This window comes from Balaenoptera borealis (assembly GCF_965194805.1).
Source record: "Balaenoptera borealis genome assembly, chromosome: 20".
Classification (NCBI taxonomy): Eukaryota; Metazoa; Chordata; class Mammalia; order Artiodactyla; family Balaenopteridae; genus Balaenoptera; species Balaenoptera borealis.
Window position 1 is genome coordinate 8,207,869 of NC_138879.1, and position 16,342 is coordinate 8,224,210.

General features: G+C 47.8%; 1 protein-coding gene across 3 annotated transcripts in view; it reads right to left on the minus strand.

The window, feature by feature from the left end:
- The window catches only part of UBE2O (ubiquitin conjugating enzyme E2 O), a 57,067-nt gene extending 45,306 nt beyond the window's left edge, over positions 1–11,761 (minus strand). The window contains exon 1 of one of the 3 annotated variants that reach the window (XM_082371140.1): positions 11,239–11,760. In XM_082371140.1, coding sequence (XP_082227266.1) covers positions 11,239–11,661 — 423 coding nt within the window. In that variant the 5' untranslated portion in view covers positions 11,662–11,760. Of the gene's footprint in view, positions 1–11,238 lie in introns of all 3 variants that reach the window. The other 2 variants (XM_082371139.1, XM_082371141.1) reach the window with 2 other exon arrangements.
- Between the last annotated feature and the right edge of the window lie 4,581 nt (positions 11,762–16,342).

The window sequence follows — 16,342 nt, forward strand, 5'->3', positions numbered from 1 at the left end:
TTCCTGAGTTTTAAATTTTGCTTAAATTTCTTATATGGTAAATATCGATACAACCCATATAAATGAAAGCTCACTGGGGGCCTCAATAATTTTTAAGTCTAAAGGAGCTCTAAGGCCAAGTGAACTATCGCTCCGGAATGTTGCCCAAACTTCCAGCCTCTCTTGTCTTTGTTCACATTGGTCTTCCCACTTAGGACACCCTTCCCTCCCAGCACTGTGATTCCAAATTCTTACCTTTCAAGAGCTAGCCCAAAACCTGCCTCCACGAAAGCTTCTCCTAATGCTCTCCCACCAAACTCCCTTGAGTGTTCACTGCACCTTCAGATGGAACCTTATGTGCGCTCCTTCGTTCACTCATGAAACAAACATCAGTGCTGCTTTGGGCCAGTCCTGTTCTAGGCACTGAGAACAGAGACGTTTCTGACCCCTTACTTTCTGGTGGGGGAGACAGCAGAGAAGGAAATGAAGTAATAAAATCTCAGAGACTGCTAGGTGCTATGAAGAAAATAAAGCACTCTAAGGGGTTAGAGCGATGTTGTTCTCTCCTATCAGACTAAGTTTCTTGATCAGCGCTATCCAATACAGTAGCCGTTAGAGAAAGGAAAATGTAAAATATTTCAATAATAATTTTTATACTGATTACACGTTGGCATGATATTTTTGATACATTGGATTAAAATACATTAAAATTAATTTCACCTGTTTTCTATTTTCTTTTCAAATGTGGCTCCTTATTAAGGTTAAAATTACAAGACGTGGCTTACATCATGTGTCCATTGCTCAGGCCCCTTCCAGAGCACAGGTTGGCCCACTGTGGCTTACAGGCCAAATCCAGCCTGCTGCCTCTTTTTTAAAGTAAAATCTTATTGGAACACAGCCCATGCCCATTTGTTTGCTTATTGTCTCTGAATGTTTTCACACTGCCACAGCAAAGGTGAGTAGATGTGAAGGAGATGGTATAGCCTGCTAAGCCTAAAATATTTCTACCTGGCCCTTTATGGAAGTCTGCTGGCCCCTGATCTAGAGGGCAGGGTCTGGGGCGGGGTTCTCCACCTTCCACAGCACTCAGCAGTTGCAGGGGCAGCTGTGTACCCAGTGCAAAGAGCCCGAGGGATCTCCCTGGTGGTCCAGTGGTTAAGAATCCACTTCCGGGCTTCCCTGGTGGCGCAGTGGTTGAGAATCTGCCTGCTAATGCAGGGGACACGAGTTCGAGCCCTGGTCTGGGAAGATCCCACATGCCGCGGAGCAGCTGGGCCCGTGAGCCACAATTACTGAGCCTGCGTGTCTGGAGCCTGTGCTCTGCAGTAAGAGAGGCCGCGATAGTGAGAGGCCCGCGCACCGCGATGAAGAGTGGCTCCCACTTGCCACAACTAGAGAAAGCCCTCGCACAGAAACGAAGACCCAACATAGCCGTAAATTAAAAATAAATAAATAAATAAAAATTAAAAAAAAAAAAAAAAAAAGAATCCACTTCCAATGCAGGGGACTCGGTTCAAGGGGAACTAAGATCCCACATGCCTTGGGGCAACTAAGCCCACGCACAGCGACGAAAGAGCCACGAAAGATCCCGCGAAAGAGCCACGAAAGATCCCACGTGCCGCGAGCAAGACCCGACACAGCCAAAAATAAATACATTAATTAATTAATTAAAAAAGAAAGAAAGAAAGAGAAAAGAGCCCGAGCTTTGGCAGCACAAACATCCCAGGCCGGCCCCTCACCAGTCGTGTGGCCTCGAGCGAGTTACAGCCATCCTCTCGGTTTTAGTCTCCTCCTCTCTAAAATGGGGACGCTGGCCACTTTCGGGAAAGAGAAAGATGACACACGCAAAGCAAGCATTACACTGCCTGGCACACAGCAGGCAACCCGCTGGTACAGGCTGGATAAAGGACAGCAATTTCAATCATTTTTCTCTTGGACTGGTTGCATTATACTCGTAACAACTGTCATATATTTACACCCTAAAAAGAAATTAAGTCCAATGAAACGTCTTAGCGACAGCTGTGTATTAATATTGGTCAGTAGGCAAAAGGGTAGTGGGGAAGAAAACAGGTCTTTCTACCACTATGACCTGAAAGCACTGTCTGGTTTTTAAGGGCAACTTAATTTCCCTTCCCTCCTGTGGCCCCATCTTTTGACAATTTCTGGCATTAACACTGCTACCAGAAGACTAAGCAGGAGGGAGACAAAAACCTCAAACCAGTTGTATATGCTTAAAACTTGGGATGGGGGGTAGGTTAAAAACTGAACCTATTGACATCAACAGAGTTTTTAATGACCTGCATATCAGTCCAATTCAAAGGGTAGTTAGTCCCAACAAGCAGAATCTGCATCACAGGGAGCATATTAGACGTGCAGGTCCTCAGGCCCACCCACCCCAGTCTGACTGTTTCAGAAGAATCTGCATTAACAAGAGCCAGGTGATTCCATGCAATCAGCCTTTACAAGTGCCGATCAGGTATCATTTACCCACGCTTTCCCCACTCCCCCACCACTAATAAACAGGGATGGTTAGATCCATTTTTAATTGAAGTAGTTACTCACTCCTACACGTGAGTCACTCAAAATATAAGCTTTCACAGAAAGCTCTCTTTCTCAAGAAGCGTCCAACCCAGGGAGAGAACCCGAGTGTGTCGTCTAAGTGCCACGGGGCTTGAGACGCAAGAAACAGCGCAACTGATTTGGGGAAACAGATTAGCTGGAGTCACCTGAAGAGGCTGGAGGCTATGTGAAACATAGGTGAGGAGCCTTGAAGACAAGCTAAGGCATGACAAGCGGCTGGGGGGTCACCCAGGGGGGTCAGCCTGGGGTCCCGGGTCTAGAGGCAGGGAGACCAGGAGAGGAGTCTGGACACGAGGCAACCAGAGAGCAAACCAGTGCAGGAGAAAGGACATGCAGAGGATGCAAGAGGCATTTCGAACAAAGATTTAATGACAAATTAGAACGGGGGCCTGACACCAAAGGTACAGACAACAAAAGAAAAAACAGACAAATCTGGGCTTCATGAAAAATTTAAAACTGTATGCATCAAGACATTACCAACAGAGTAAAAAGGCAACCCAGAGAATGGGATAAAATATTTGCAAATCACGTATCTGATAAAGGATTAATATCCAGAATACAGAGAGAACTCCTAAAACTCAACAACAACAAAAAACAAACAACCCAATTCAAACATGGGCAAATGACTTGGAATAAACGTTTCTTCAAAGAAGATATACAAGTGACCAATAAGCACATGAAAAGATGCCCAACATCGCTAATCATTTGGGAAATGCAAATCAAAACTACAATGAGACATCACCTCACACCCAGCAGGATGGCTATTATCAAAAAATAAATAAATAAAAATAACAAACTAGGATATGGAGAAATTGGGACCCTTGTGCCCTGTTGGTGGGAATGTAAAATGGTATCACTGCTATGGAAAAACAGTATGGCAGTTGCTCAAAAAAGTAAAAATAGAATTACTATATGATCCAGCAATTCCACTTCTGGGTATATCCTAAAAGAACTGAAAACAGGACCTCAAAGAAATGTTTGTACACCCATTTTCATAGCAGCATTATTCATAAGAGGGAAAAAAAATTAGAGTGGGAGCCCAGAAAGGTAAATTTAAAATGATCCCAAATGTTCTGATTTTTAGAAGATGTACACTTGAGTATTTAGAGGTGACCGTCACCATGTCTGCTACTAACTTACCAATGGCTCAGGAGGAAACATATTCGCATACTCTCACACACACAGATAAAGCAAACTTGGCAGAAGGTTAACTGCTGACTCATGATGGTTGGTAATTAGTAATCACTGGACTAGTCGTCCAACTTTTCTGTATGTTTGAAATTTTTTCATAATAAAAAGTTGGGAAAAGGAATTTTTAAAATTCCATAGATTTGGGGTGGGGAGGGCAGTTACACGTGAGAAGTCTGAGGCTCCAGATGACAGGACAGGGCTAGCAAGTAAGCAGTTGGGAACGTGCTATGGACGTGGAAGTCGTGTAAATGCAGGTGCCAGCTGCACTGCAGGAGCCGATGAGAGCACTGAAGAAAAGACAGGAGGAGAGGAGAATCTCTAAGAGAGGTAAGGGGAAAAAAGGTAAAAGAGAGAAAAATTCACTACAGCCAGTATAGTGGAACCCAATGGAAGAAAGGTTCCCGTAGGAGGGTGATGGACCGTATTAACAAGGCTGGCAGGTCAAAAGGACAGGAACTGAGAAAAAATCAGTGAGTACAATGACCAGGAATTCACTAGTCCTTTGTGACCTTCAGAAGAGCTGTTCACACCCAGTGGTGTGAGGCCAGAAGGAGAAAGGCTTGGGGTGTGCCAGCCACAAGGAAATGGAGACACACACCCCTTCTCATCACGGGGTGCTGGGGTGCCCCCCAAAGCACACCGGGGTGGGCAAGATGCTCTTTCTTCCTCATCTTGAAGGTGATATCATCAGCCTTCAGGGCCCTCGAACTCCCTTAAGTAATTAAACAGAGCAGACAAATATGAGGATGCTTTCGACACGGAGAATGTCACGTCCTGATGCTGCCAGAAGCCACACAAGAGACACAGGTGTGTGTGTGTCTGTATCCCTTCCCACCCGCACTTACGGGGGGCCAGCAAGGGCAGTCCCGTGGATACGCCTGTCAGGACAGCTTCACTAGCCCTCATCACACAGCATCTCCCACAAAAAGGATCAAAATTAAAACAAGGAGGAAGAACCTCATCAGAGCTGCGGAGTGTGAAAGACCAGCTCTCTGCTTGCAGGATGCAAATGAAGAACACGCTTCAGACTGCAGGAAATCTCTCCAGGAGCTGGGGGGTTTCATTTTATTGTTGAATAGGATTGACTGCTTTTTCTTTCTTTTTTTTTTTTTTAAAGCACTACTCAGTTAAACTTTTTTAACTGCTCAGATTGTCATAGAATGAATTTTTACCAGATATAGTTATGCTATCAATTTAAACCAGAAGTGACCTGGTAAGTGTCTTACTCCTTTGACCTCGTTGCAGAAAATAAAATGTTTCCGTCTCTCAAAATATGCAAACCAAAAACCCCTCAACCAGTCAACTGGATTTAACCCAAAAAGGACATGCATTCCAGCACTCACTGCCTAGCTGAATACTTCTGAACAATGTATCATTTGCCTCAATGTTTAAATCATAAAAAGTTTTTCACAATCCTGCTTCAGAAGAACACAGTATACCTGTGGACAAAACTGACCAAAAGATCCATTCAACACAGTCAGCCTGCACTGAAGGACATGAATTCCTCAACCGCAGAGAGCAGCTGAAGAGCAAAACAAGGGCAAATAAGCTTGGAGTAGATAAGTGCAGAGCGTTACCCATTAACATGATTCAGTTCTATTCTGAACTACAAAAAATTCCAGTAAGCGTTTTGCTCTTCCCTGTCTGTAACCACACGTCAGGTGGTTCCTAATAAAGCCCCCTGAGGCTGGTGGAAATGTCAGCAAGAGAAGCAATTCTGAACGTGTGCCCCTGCTCAGTAAGAGCTGCCACCGTGGATGCAGCAGCATGAAAACCTCGACTTTCTCAGGGCTTAGCATCGAGCCGCCAGGCCAGTGAAGCCTCAGGGAGGAGCTACAGTTAAAAACACCAAACTGCTAGTAAATACAAGTGACAGCATCTTGTAAACCAAAAAGCACTTTGTAAACGGTCCTGATGGCCATTTCCCCCTTTTGAGCACCCTCCCACCCCGATCCAGAAGCAGCCTAAGCTCTGGGCCGCAAACTCCGAAAGTTCTTTCAATCGGAACAGAAGCACGGATTATGTCTTCCAAGGGCTAAGGCTTTTTAAAAGAGAACCCACTCATCATCGAAATCGCCCTAAATTCAACTCCGAGGGGACCACAGGGTCAGCTAACACTGATCACGGGTCCAGCATTGTTGTGATGGCAATTCACGTCACACACTATACCTGCACCCCTCTTGTAAAGTACTGGCCCCACAGATGTTCCCCTGGAGTCCATGAGGCCCCCGGGTAAAACAGTAAAAAAGAGAAAAAGTTCCTTTCAATAGAACAGGAAAATGACAAAGAAAAAAGTAGGAATACCAGTGATGTGGGGATGGGGAAAGCACTAAAAGACCTTCAGTGTCCTAAAGCAAAAACAGGTGGGGAGCAGAGTCTGCCGGGAAACTGACAGGAGAAGGGACTGGGACTGAGCGGAATTCAGCCTCTCTCCCAGGCGTCCTTCCGAACCTGAACCTGACTCGTGACTCAGCATTCCCAGCCAGAGGGTGACAACAGCAGCAGGAGAGGGGGCACGAGGTCAAGCTGGATTTCCTAACACCAACCTTTTCTAAGACAACACAGAAAGACCAGTTACTCAGACTTGTTCTGCTGCGGGAGATGCAGGTGGGGAATCAGACTTACAAAGGTTCCTTACACTCAACATCTAGGGGTGTTCACAAGTTCTCCGGAAATGAAATGTGTTTTCTGACCATGATTTTGATAACGACCGAGGGGCTAGGGAATGACCGCTGTAGAAGAGAAGCGCCCTGTAGCGCCAACATGGTGTTGCTCCCACACTCCTGCTCCCAGCCGCGATCGCCCCCCTCGCGGCCACGGGTCCACCGTCCACCCATCCCAGTGCCCTGCCTTTCTCCTCACCTGTGCTTCCCTCCTACTCCACTATGACTTCTAAGTGTGCAAAGACTGGATGATTAATGCCAACCACAGGGTTTGTGACTCATGTTTGATTAGGGAACTCGATATAGTAACGACCTATGAATCCTCAGATGACAGCAAACTATATTTACTTCCATTTGTATTTGGGTTCCTCCACTTATTAGCAGTGTGACATTGGACAAGTTACTCAACTTCTCTGTTCCTCAGTTTCCTCCTCTGAAATACAGGGATAATAATAGTACCTAATTCACAGGGGCACTGTAAGCATTAAGTGAGCAATACACATTAAGTGCCCAGCACATAGTACCACAATAATGAGAAGAACAAACATTATGTAATCCTTAAGTACAAAACCAATACTCTGCCATCCCTATAATTCATAATCTCATTACCTGTCTTTTGGGAATTTCAAAAGATGCCTCCTAGATTCTGGAAGATATACATAACATACATACATACATACATACATACATACATACATACATACATACATACATACATATTCATTCCCTCCCCCTCCTGGAGGTTGGTGGACTTCGGCAGACATTACTTTAAACGTGCACTACTGAATTTCTTATAAAGTAACAGAGGAGTGAAGATCATGAGTATTTATAGAAGAGGCTTAATAAAGAAATCAAATCTATAATCCACCAGATCACAAGCAACAACATCATCAAATAGGAATTCCTACACCCCTGGAACAATCCCCTGTGGTGCACCTTTTGCTTCTCTTTCGAGTGGCATCGCCCTATGACACGTGGACGTGATCTCCTGAAGGGATGGGGCTGGCTCTGTCTGATGGACATCAGGATGGTGTCTGCTAATAGCCAAGTGGCTGCTACGGGCACCACATGGCTACACTTCTGGTTATTCCCCCTGTGCAGGCTCATTTCAGGGGCTAGAAAGACAGACCTTGTATTTTATTGCAGAGAGACAAAATGAGGCAGTGACAAGGCCAAGGTCATTCAGAGTAGGTGACAGACAGGAAGAGCACCCAAGGGTTTTGACTTCCAATCACAGGACACAAACACACGCCCTTCATCTGGTGAAAGTGCCCCTGAGTCAGGTGGCGAGCCAGACAGAGGCACCACGAAGGCACTGAGGCCTAGGAGTTAGAAACCAGAAGCCAAGGGACGAAGACTAAAATCACAGAACAACGGTGAGATGCCACAAGCGCTGTGATCCTACCTGAATAAAATGTAATTAGATGCACTTAGTCCTGCATCTTGGTTAACCTTACATCACTAAGAACAACTGCTTTTAATGGGCCCAGCACCTGGACAAGTGAGGCAAGCAAACTTCTCATGCTGTGATGCTACACTTAAATAGCTTTCCCCATGGAAATGATGGCCTGAGTAGGAGCCAAAAATAGACTGAAAAGCCAATTCCTGACATCAGGGATGCTACACACACACACACACAACATCTCACAAAAGCAGGATGATCATGAACAGACAGCTTTAATTTAGAGACATTAAATTTCAAACCAGGCGAGACGCTGAAAGTTGCGGCAACTGAGAGCAAAAGACAACGCACAAGAGATGGGAAAGCAAAGGAAGACTAAAGCAGTGTAAACAGGAAGGCCCTAAACCTGGACAGACAGACAGCAGTTAGCTCTCTTCCTTATAGGGGCCATTCTGTCCAACCATCTCACGTGGAGACCAGAAAGACCCACCATGTCTAGCCAATGCTCAAGAAGGGGAAGAGGCCATCAGCATTTGGCTTTATTCCAAAAATTTACTCAAAGGATGACCACTGATGGGGATGGGGCAAATCTCCGCATAGGAGACCCGTGGCCAAATGGGGAAAGTTTCAAGTAGATAAATCAGCTACCATACTGTAGGGGTCAGGAGCTCAAGGAAAGGAAGGAGCTCAAACTGCGTGCTTCTTTTAAGTCCTAAAGAAGCTTAACTTTGGCTGCTTGAAGCCTCAGGAGCTGGACCATAAATTCCAGTTTCTAGGAAGAACTACTTATTTTATTTCTGCTGATAATTTTCATGGTAGTGGCCAGGAGGGGGTAGGACTTGTTGGCCAGCCTCTTCATCTCTCTCTCTGAATTTTCTGAATTTGTTCATTAAAAACTTAAAAGAAATCAAGAGACTAAGATTACTCACTGTCACCGTACTAACATGAAAGCTGCAAAAACACTCCACAGCCTACTAAACAATCCACACTAACAGGACACTATTTATAATATGCCAATAGGTGGCAGCTTTAAAAAGAAATAAGTTTCCCAAGATTGTCACTATTTGATTCTATCAATAATTGGGTTCTCAAATCTCATAACCAGATTAGTGGTGGACCAGGAATCAGAACCTAAATGCTCAGTCTCGGTCTAATGGTCTTTCCTTTACAGCACACCGTCACCTCAATGGATTTATAAGGAGTGCGAGGTGAGAAGGAAAATCTTCCTAAACCAGAATGCTGCAAGGCCCCAGGACCCACCCCATCACCCTAGTGGGTGGTCAGGAGCAAAGCAAGAGAGACATTCAGCTGACCAGGGTCATCTGTGCCTACGGCTCAGGGTAACGGAGAGGTACATATCAGGTATAATAAACTCGCCTCTCCCTCCCCAATAAGCCTATTCTCAAATCCTAAAAGCAGCAGTGGGTCCTGCCATCCATGAATAGACACTACATGTCACCACTTCCTAGAATTCTTATATCCCTTAGCTTCTGCCAAGCTCAGAAGCTGCAGAAACTACAATGGCAAAGAAAACATCACCACTGGAGCCACGATGGATTTCAACAAATTCAAAGCAAGTCAAGAGGGCAGCTTCAAAATATATCCAAGCTGGCGCCTTAAAGCTATTTTCTACTAAATTCCAAGATAGGTATTTTAAGTCAAACTTCGTATAATTACACATGGTGGGGGGAGACAGACTGAACATAACTATAAACAAAGTTAACCACCAGTGTCAAGATGAACAGGAACAACAACTGATAAACATGGCAGCTCCCGGCAATGAGCTAGGCCTGCCTCCCTGAGTCCCAGGGCAGGAGGCCATGACAGAGTAAAACGAGTTCTGTTCCAGAAGTCATAAACCTTTAGAGAAGATGGTTAGGGCAAAACATTTTTTAAGAACCCACGGGAAAACGCTAGTAACCATTTGCTAGTGTGACAATGCACAAACACAGCGTAAAGAGCAAAAAACTTCTCTTCCCAACACGGCAATACTGGTGGTAATTTTTAAGAAGCATTCTGCTGCAGAAAGTAATCTTTTCCGCACACTTTTGCATGAACTTACCATTTTCTCTCTGAGTCAGAGAAACTACCGCCTGATTTGTATTTCTCTGAGGGGAAGCCAGGGGTCCTGCGTGCAGATTTCTGTGTCTGTGGTTGCCCGTGCACCGGCCAGGAAAAAGACCTTGCCGGTATCAGCAGTCACTTCTGCCACTAGGAAATGGATCACAGGCTCTTCCTGGGAGTGAGGCCTTTTTCCCCGCCTGAGCTGTCATCACAGACCCCTTGTGCAGGTCACCTTTGTCACCCAGGGTGTGAGAAACCCAGATTAACTTCTAAAGTGCCCTCCCCTGAAATCACACCACTCAACATCCCAGGCAGCTAAACCAGCTCAGGCCTGATTCCTGCTTCGAAATGTTTTCTTGAAGGAGAGAAGGAGGAAGAGATGAAGAAGGGGTGAAAAATACAGGGGGCGTGTGTGTCTGTCTGAATCACTGATAGGAATTCACACTCAAGAAAACAAGTCATGAAAACCACCAAACCAACCTTGGTTCACAGTTTCAGGTTATGACGATGAATGCTTTTTGCAGTTTTGTAAAACTGCAATATTCACCAACATCATAGGGGAGTCTGACGTTTCCTTAATGGCCTCAGGTTAAAAAAAAAACCCTTCAGGTTTCCAAATGGGTGGCTCTCCTCCATCCATGGTTCTATAGTATTTTTTTTTTCAAGAAGTCCAACTGTACTTAAGAGTCATCAATGCCAGTCAGCAGCTGTCACATCCCTCCCTGCTCCCCCAGTACTATTAATATCACGGCTCTGATTGTTAATGATTTACTCAAAGTTCCCTGCAGCAATTAAAACGAGGCAACAAGGTAAAACACAAAGGAGTTGGTTTTCTTCACCCATAATAACGCATTCTGTAATCTAGTGAACTTCTTGGGGTTTTATGTCGGCCGCGATTTTCACCTCTATCTTTGTTTTGGAATGCCACAACCCCTCCCTGCACGGACCGGACCGGCACGGCCTTCCTTTCTGGATGCACAATGCAGCATGTAGCTCCTTGGGGGTCAGCAAAACGCCGCACCGGTGTAAAGCCGAGCGTGCCCGAGAGCCCCAGGAGTTCCCCCCACTAGAGTGGGTCCACATACACGATCTTGAGGCCGACACCGCAGCCTAGTACGGCTTGGAAGTCCTCCGCGTGCGGAAGCCCGGGGCCCGGTGGCCCAGGGCTAGTGCAATGACTTTGCACCGGAGCGTCCCCTCCGCTGAGGCTTGTCCTCCCACCTCGGCCCACTGCAGTTGCACCATTCCGGGCAGCGCCCCGCACATCTCCCCTCCTACCCTAGGGCTCTAGCAGCCAACTCGGTCCTCCGTCGGCCCCCGGGCCCGGCCCCCGCCCGCCGGCCCGCCGCCCAGCCGCACCTTGGTCTCCTTCACGTGCTGCTTGACGCCCTCCGGGTACCACTGGACGCGCACGTAGCCGCGGCGCAGCGGGCTGGCCCGGCCCTCCTCGTGGCCCGCGCCCCCCGCCTCGGAGCAGCCCGAGCTCCCGCGGCCCTCCTCCTCGCCCTCCGAGTCCGAGTCCTCGCCGTGGATGAGTCGCACCAGCCCGAAGTGCACCGAGCCGCGGTAACGGCCCGACACCAGGTCGTGAGAGAACAGCAGCCGCTGCGAGCCGGCTTCGGGACCGGAGTCCGAGGACGGCCCGGAGGCCGAGTCCGGGGCGGGCGCCGGCGCCGGGGCCGGGGCGGGGGCTGCGTCCGGGGCCGAGGTCTCGTCCGGGGCCGTGTCCGGGACCTGGGCGGGAGCCGGGACTGCGGGCGCGGGCGCTGCGGGATCCGCCATAACTGCTCTGCGCGAGTCTCGGGCGGCGGCGGCGACGGCAGCAGCAGCAACGGCAGCAGCAACGGCAGCAGCGGCGGCGGCGAAAGAGGCGCGGGCAGGCGGGGCCAGCCGGCGCCGGGGGCGGAACCACGGCGCGCTGACGTGACCTTACGTGCCGTCGTCGTCAGGAAACCGAGATGCGGTTGCTAGGGGCTACCGCCTTGTCGCTAGGGGACGCTGGAGATTCTGCCTGGGGCGGGGGGCGAGGTGGGAAAGGATGAACTCCACGAGGGCGGGCGGGGCCAGAGGGGATAAAAGTAGAGGGAGCGGGCAGGGGTGGGGGACCCAGGAGGAGGAAGTAGTGTGGTCACCGAGGAAAAGGGGAGTGGCCGAGGTGGGAAGGAGGATGGTCCGAAGAGTGTCAACAACACTTCATGAGCTCCCCTGGCGTCTCCAATCTAGTCATAGGCACTGAGAGGGATACAGAAAGAACAAGATACAGTCTCTGTCCTCTAGGTGTTTACAATCTAGTTGGGGAGGCAAAACATGTACTGTACACATTAAATAGCTTAAAAGCAGCTCCAAGGCAGCTTGTAAGCAAGGCCACATAGAGAGTGTATCTAGAGTGTATTGCGTTAGGGAATTCCGTGCACAGCCTGGAAGGTTATGACCCCTCAGGGATTGGTCAAGGGGTTGGTGAAGGAGTCCCGGAGAACGATCAGAAAGGTAAGCAAGTTGGGCTTCCCTGGTGGCACAGTGGTTTAGAATCCGCTTGCCAATGCAGGGGACACGGGTTCGAGCCCTGGTCCGGGAAGATCCCACATGCCGCAGAGCAACTAAGTCCGTGCACCACAACTGTTGAGCCTGCGCTCTAGAGCCCGAGAGCCACAACTACTGAGCCCACGCGCTGCAACTACTGAAGCTTGAGTGCCTAGAGCCAGTGCTCCGCAACAACAGAAGCCACCTCAATGAGAAGCCCGTGCACCACAACGAAGAGTAACCCCCGCTCGCCGCAACTAGAGAAAGCCCGCGTGCAACAACGAAGACCCAACGCAGCCAAAAATAAATAAAATTAAAGAAAGAAAGAAAGGTAAGCAAGTGTTAGTGGCCCCTGTGGTTTGGCTTTAAATACACCTAAATGAGTTCAAAGCTCCTTGAGGCTTATGCATGGCAAGAGGTAGCATAGTGAGGTAGTTAAGAGTGGAAGCCATAGGGGCTTGCCGGTGGCGCAGTGTGAGAATCCGCCTGCCAATGCAAGGTACATGGGTTCAGTCCCAGGCCCGGGAAGATCCCACATGCTGTGGAGGTACTGAGCCCGCGCACCTAGAGCCCGTGCTCTGCAACAAGAGAAGCCACCGCAATGAGAAGCCTGCGCGCCGCAAGGAAGACTAGGCCCTGCTCAGCGCAACTAGAGAAATCCCGCATAACAAACAAGAAGAGTTTGATTCCAATTTTCGGCACTGCCACTTACTAGTCTTATAAAGTTGTCAAGCTGATAAACTTTTTTTCACCTTAATTTTCTCATCTGTAAAATTGGGGAGGTAATAGCAGTACCCGTCTCATCTGGCATTTGAGAGGATTAAGTGAAATAGACCAGTGCCTGGCATATAGTTCCCTCAATAAAGGAACTTTTTTATAATATTACATTATTATAATATTTCAAGCCCCCTGCCTAGACTAAAATTCTAGATTGGCAGGACTATTAGACCTATGATCTGCTCCAGATTGCCATTTTAATATATAAAAAATAATTATACTAATGTGTCTCCTAAGTAAGTTCCAAAAGATTTAGATGTATTCTCAGTGGACAGATTCATAATGGGTTGTTGAAAGGAAATTAGAAATAATCAAGATATAGCCCTCACCTTTCTCAGTTAAAATCGTTTTTCTTTTTCCACAATTTTCTGCAAGACCATCAATGGCAGATTAGTAAGATGATTCAATATTACAGTATTTAGGTTCTTCAAAAAAGTCATTGGGTAGTTTATAGGCTGCCAAGGACACAGACTACATTCATGGAAAAGTTATAAGAACACTCATGAAAGAAAAAACATTTAAAAAAAAATAGAAAAAAAAAAAAAAAAGAAGAACATGCATGAAGCACAGATGGCAACCTGAGTACGTGAGATGCCCTGAGCCAAGTGCTTATTGAGTATTGATGTAATATTGGGCTTGGGGCGGGGGGTGGGGGGGGTTTGTCAATGGACCTGTATCTTAGAAAACTCATATACTAAGATATAGAAAAAGAGCTTAAGGGGAATTAGTATATGATTCAGGGCCACAGCTGGGTTCCCAAATCATCGGCTTCCCATCACAGACCACAGTGCAGAATGGCCATCTGGAATCATTGCTGTAAGGACACAGTTCCCCACTCCCTTCCCCATAAAGACCTGGGAGGCTTAGTAGCAGTGACATAGTAACTTCTATTCCATCTACCATGTCCCTTTAGCTCTGTCTCCTTGGTCCCGTTCACCTAACATTTATTGATCATCCACCTAACATTTATTGATCACCTATTATTGACCAGGCACTTTGCCAGTCACATTCACATACATTATCTTGTTTGTTATCACAATCTGGAATATAGGTGTAATTAACCCTCTTGTACCAGTGAGGAAACAGAACCCAAGGAATTCAGCGCCTAAGGTCACAAGGTAGTAACTGGCAGAGCCAGGTTGGAACCCAGGTTTCCTGACTCAAGTGCAGGGTCTTTTTTTTTAGCCATGCCGTGTGGCTTGTGGGATGTTAGTTCCCCAACCAGGGATTGAACCCAACCCCGGGTCCTTGGCAGTGAGAGCACGGAGTCCTAACCACTGGACCGCCAGGGAAGTCCCTGCAGGGGCTTTTCTAGTCCTGTGTCCATCAATGGATGGGGGGTGAGCAAGTCGTTAGGAGGGGCAGGGCAATGCAGGCCCGAAATCTTTGTTTGATGTCAAAATTCCAAGTGAGCTTTGCGTTCTACTCCAGCTTATGCCAGTGTTTGTTTTAATATAAAAAGAATGTCCTTTTTTCCCTAATCGTCGAGTAAAATTAGCACTCCAGGAAGATGTGCCGTGTTTATTCTGCGGCTTCTTATAATAATAGCAACCATTTATTGAGCTGTAACTTAATGCCAGGTACTATGATAAGTGCTTTACATAGATTACCCACCTTTACATAGATTATCCGCCTGTGAGGGAGGAGGTATGAGCCCCTACTTTGTGAAGCACTGTGCCAGACTGTGCTGTGCCCCGCTCCCACACCACTACCAAGAACATTCTAGGTTGTAGGCAAGAGACCTTGATTTCAAATGCTGACTCCTCCCTTGCTAAACCTGTTTTGAGCACGTGGATCCTCTTGTATTTATATGTGTAACTCTGGTGCCTAGTAAGTGCCTGGCACAGCATTGGCACGCAATAATGTACCATCTTGGTGGGTACAGTCTGAGGTTTCTGTGCTTCCATTTGGCCAGCTTCCCATCCTCTCCTGTGTATACCTGAGGAGTTGAAGCTGGGGTGGGGGAGAGCAGCGCTCTCTGGCCCTCTCCTGCCCATGCTATCTCAAAGCCCTTTCTTCTCTTTTTTTTCATATTTTATTTATTTATTTATTTATTTGGCTGCGCCGGGTCTTTGTTGCGACATGCAGGATCTTTGTTGCCACGTGCACGATCTTTGTTGTGGCATGCGGGATCTTTTAGTTGTGGCATGCGGGATCTTTTAGTTGTGGCATGCGAACTCTTAGTTGCAGCATGTGGGATCTAGTTCCCCAACCAAGGGTCAAACCCGGGCCCCCTGCATTGGGAGGGTGGAGTCTTAGCCACTGGACCACCAGGGAAGTTCCTCAAAGCCCTTTCTATCACCCCCAGTTTGAGCTTCATCTGAGCCCTTTTACAGAGAGAGGCTCAGTACATTCCTCCCCACCTCGTGGTGACCTTCAGTGCCCTCACTCAGACCTGAGATGCCCTGGACAAGGTTTGAGGCTTGACTCCTTCCCAAACCCCAAACCCCCAGACACAGTCTCTTCACATCCAGGCTGGTGAGTGTGGTGAGCCTGGATGGAAGCGACTGCCTGATTTTTATTTTCATAATTGGTGAATGAAAAAAACCCTTTATTCCCCAATGGAGAAACCCCCTTCTCTCATGGCCCCAACACCTAGCCCTTCTTGGCGAATAGAGAGGCTTCTTGGGAGAATTTTGCTTATTTACAAATGTGCCTGCCAGAAACTGAGCTAGCCTGGACACTCCCCTTGCTAGGGAGCTGGCCAGGTGCAGGAGGCAGCAGAGCTGACAACAAAGTGAGCTGATCTCAGGGAAGCAGGCTGTGTCTTGTCCCTATCTTAACCAGCCACTGGCTGCCTCTCCAGACCCATGCATGACGTGTGCATGGGCCCCACACCGCCCCCTGGGGGAGCCTTACCCTGCCCGGCCTCTCCAAACCTCCGTGTAGGAGCAAATCCAGACGGGCGCAGAGAAGTCCTTCTACCCTGCAGTGAGTGTTTGGGGGGGCTCTAGGCTGGCTTCAGCATTGGGGGCTTTAGTTCAGAAAGTGGGGCAGGAGGGGAGCTGCCCTGGAGAGTCCTCCCACACCTCAGTGGCTGGCTGGAGAAATGCCTCTGAGATCCAGCTGTGTGTTGCTCTAGAATCACGGGCTCTGGGAGTTAAAAGGGCTCTTCTTGTCCCTGGAGCCTCACCTCTCCTTGCATTGATGCCCTGGGAGAACCAAG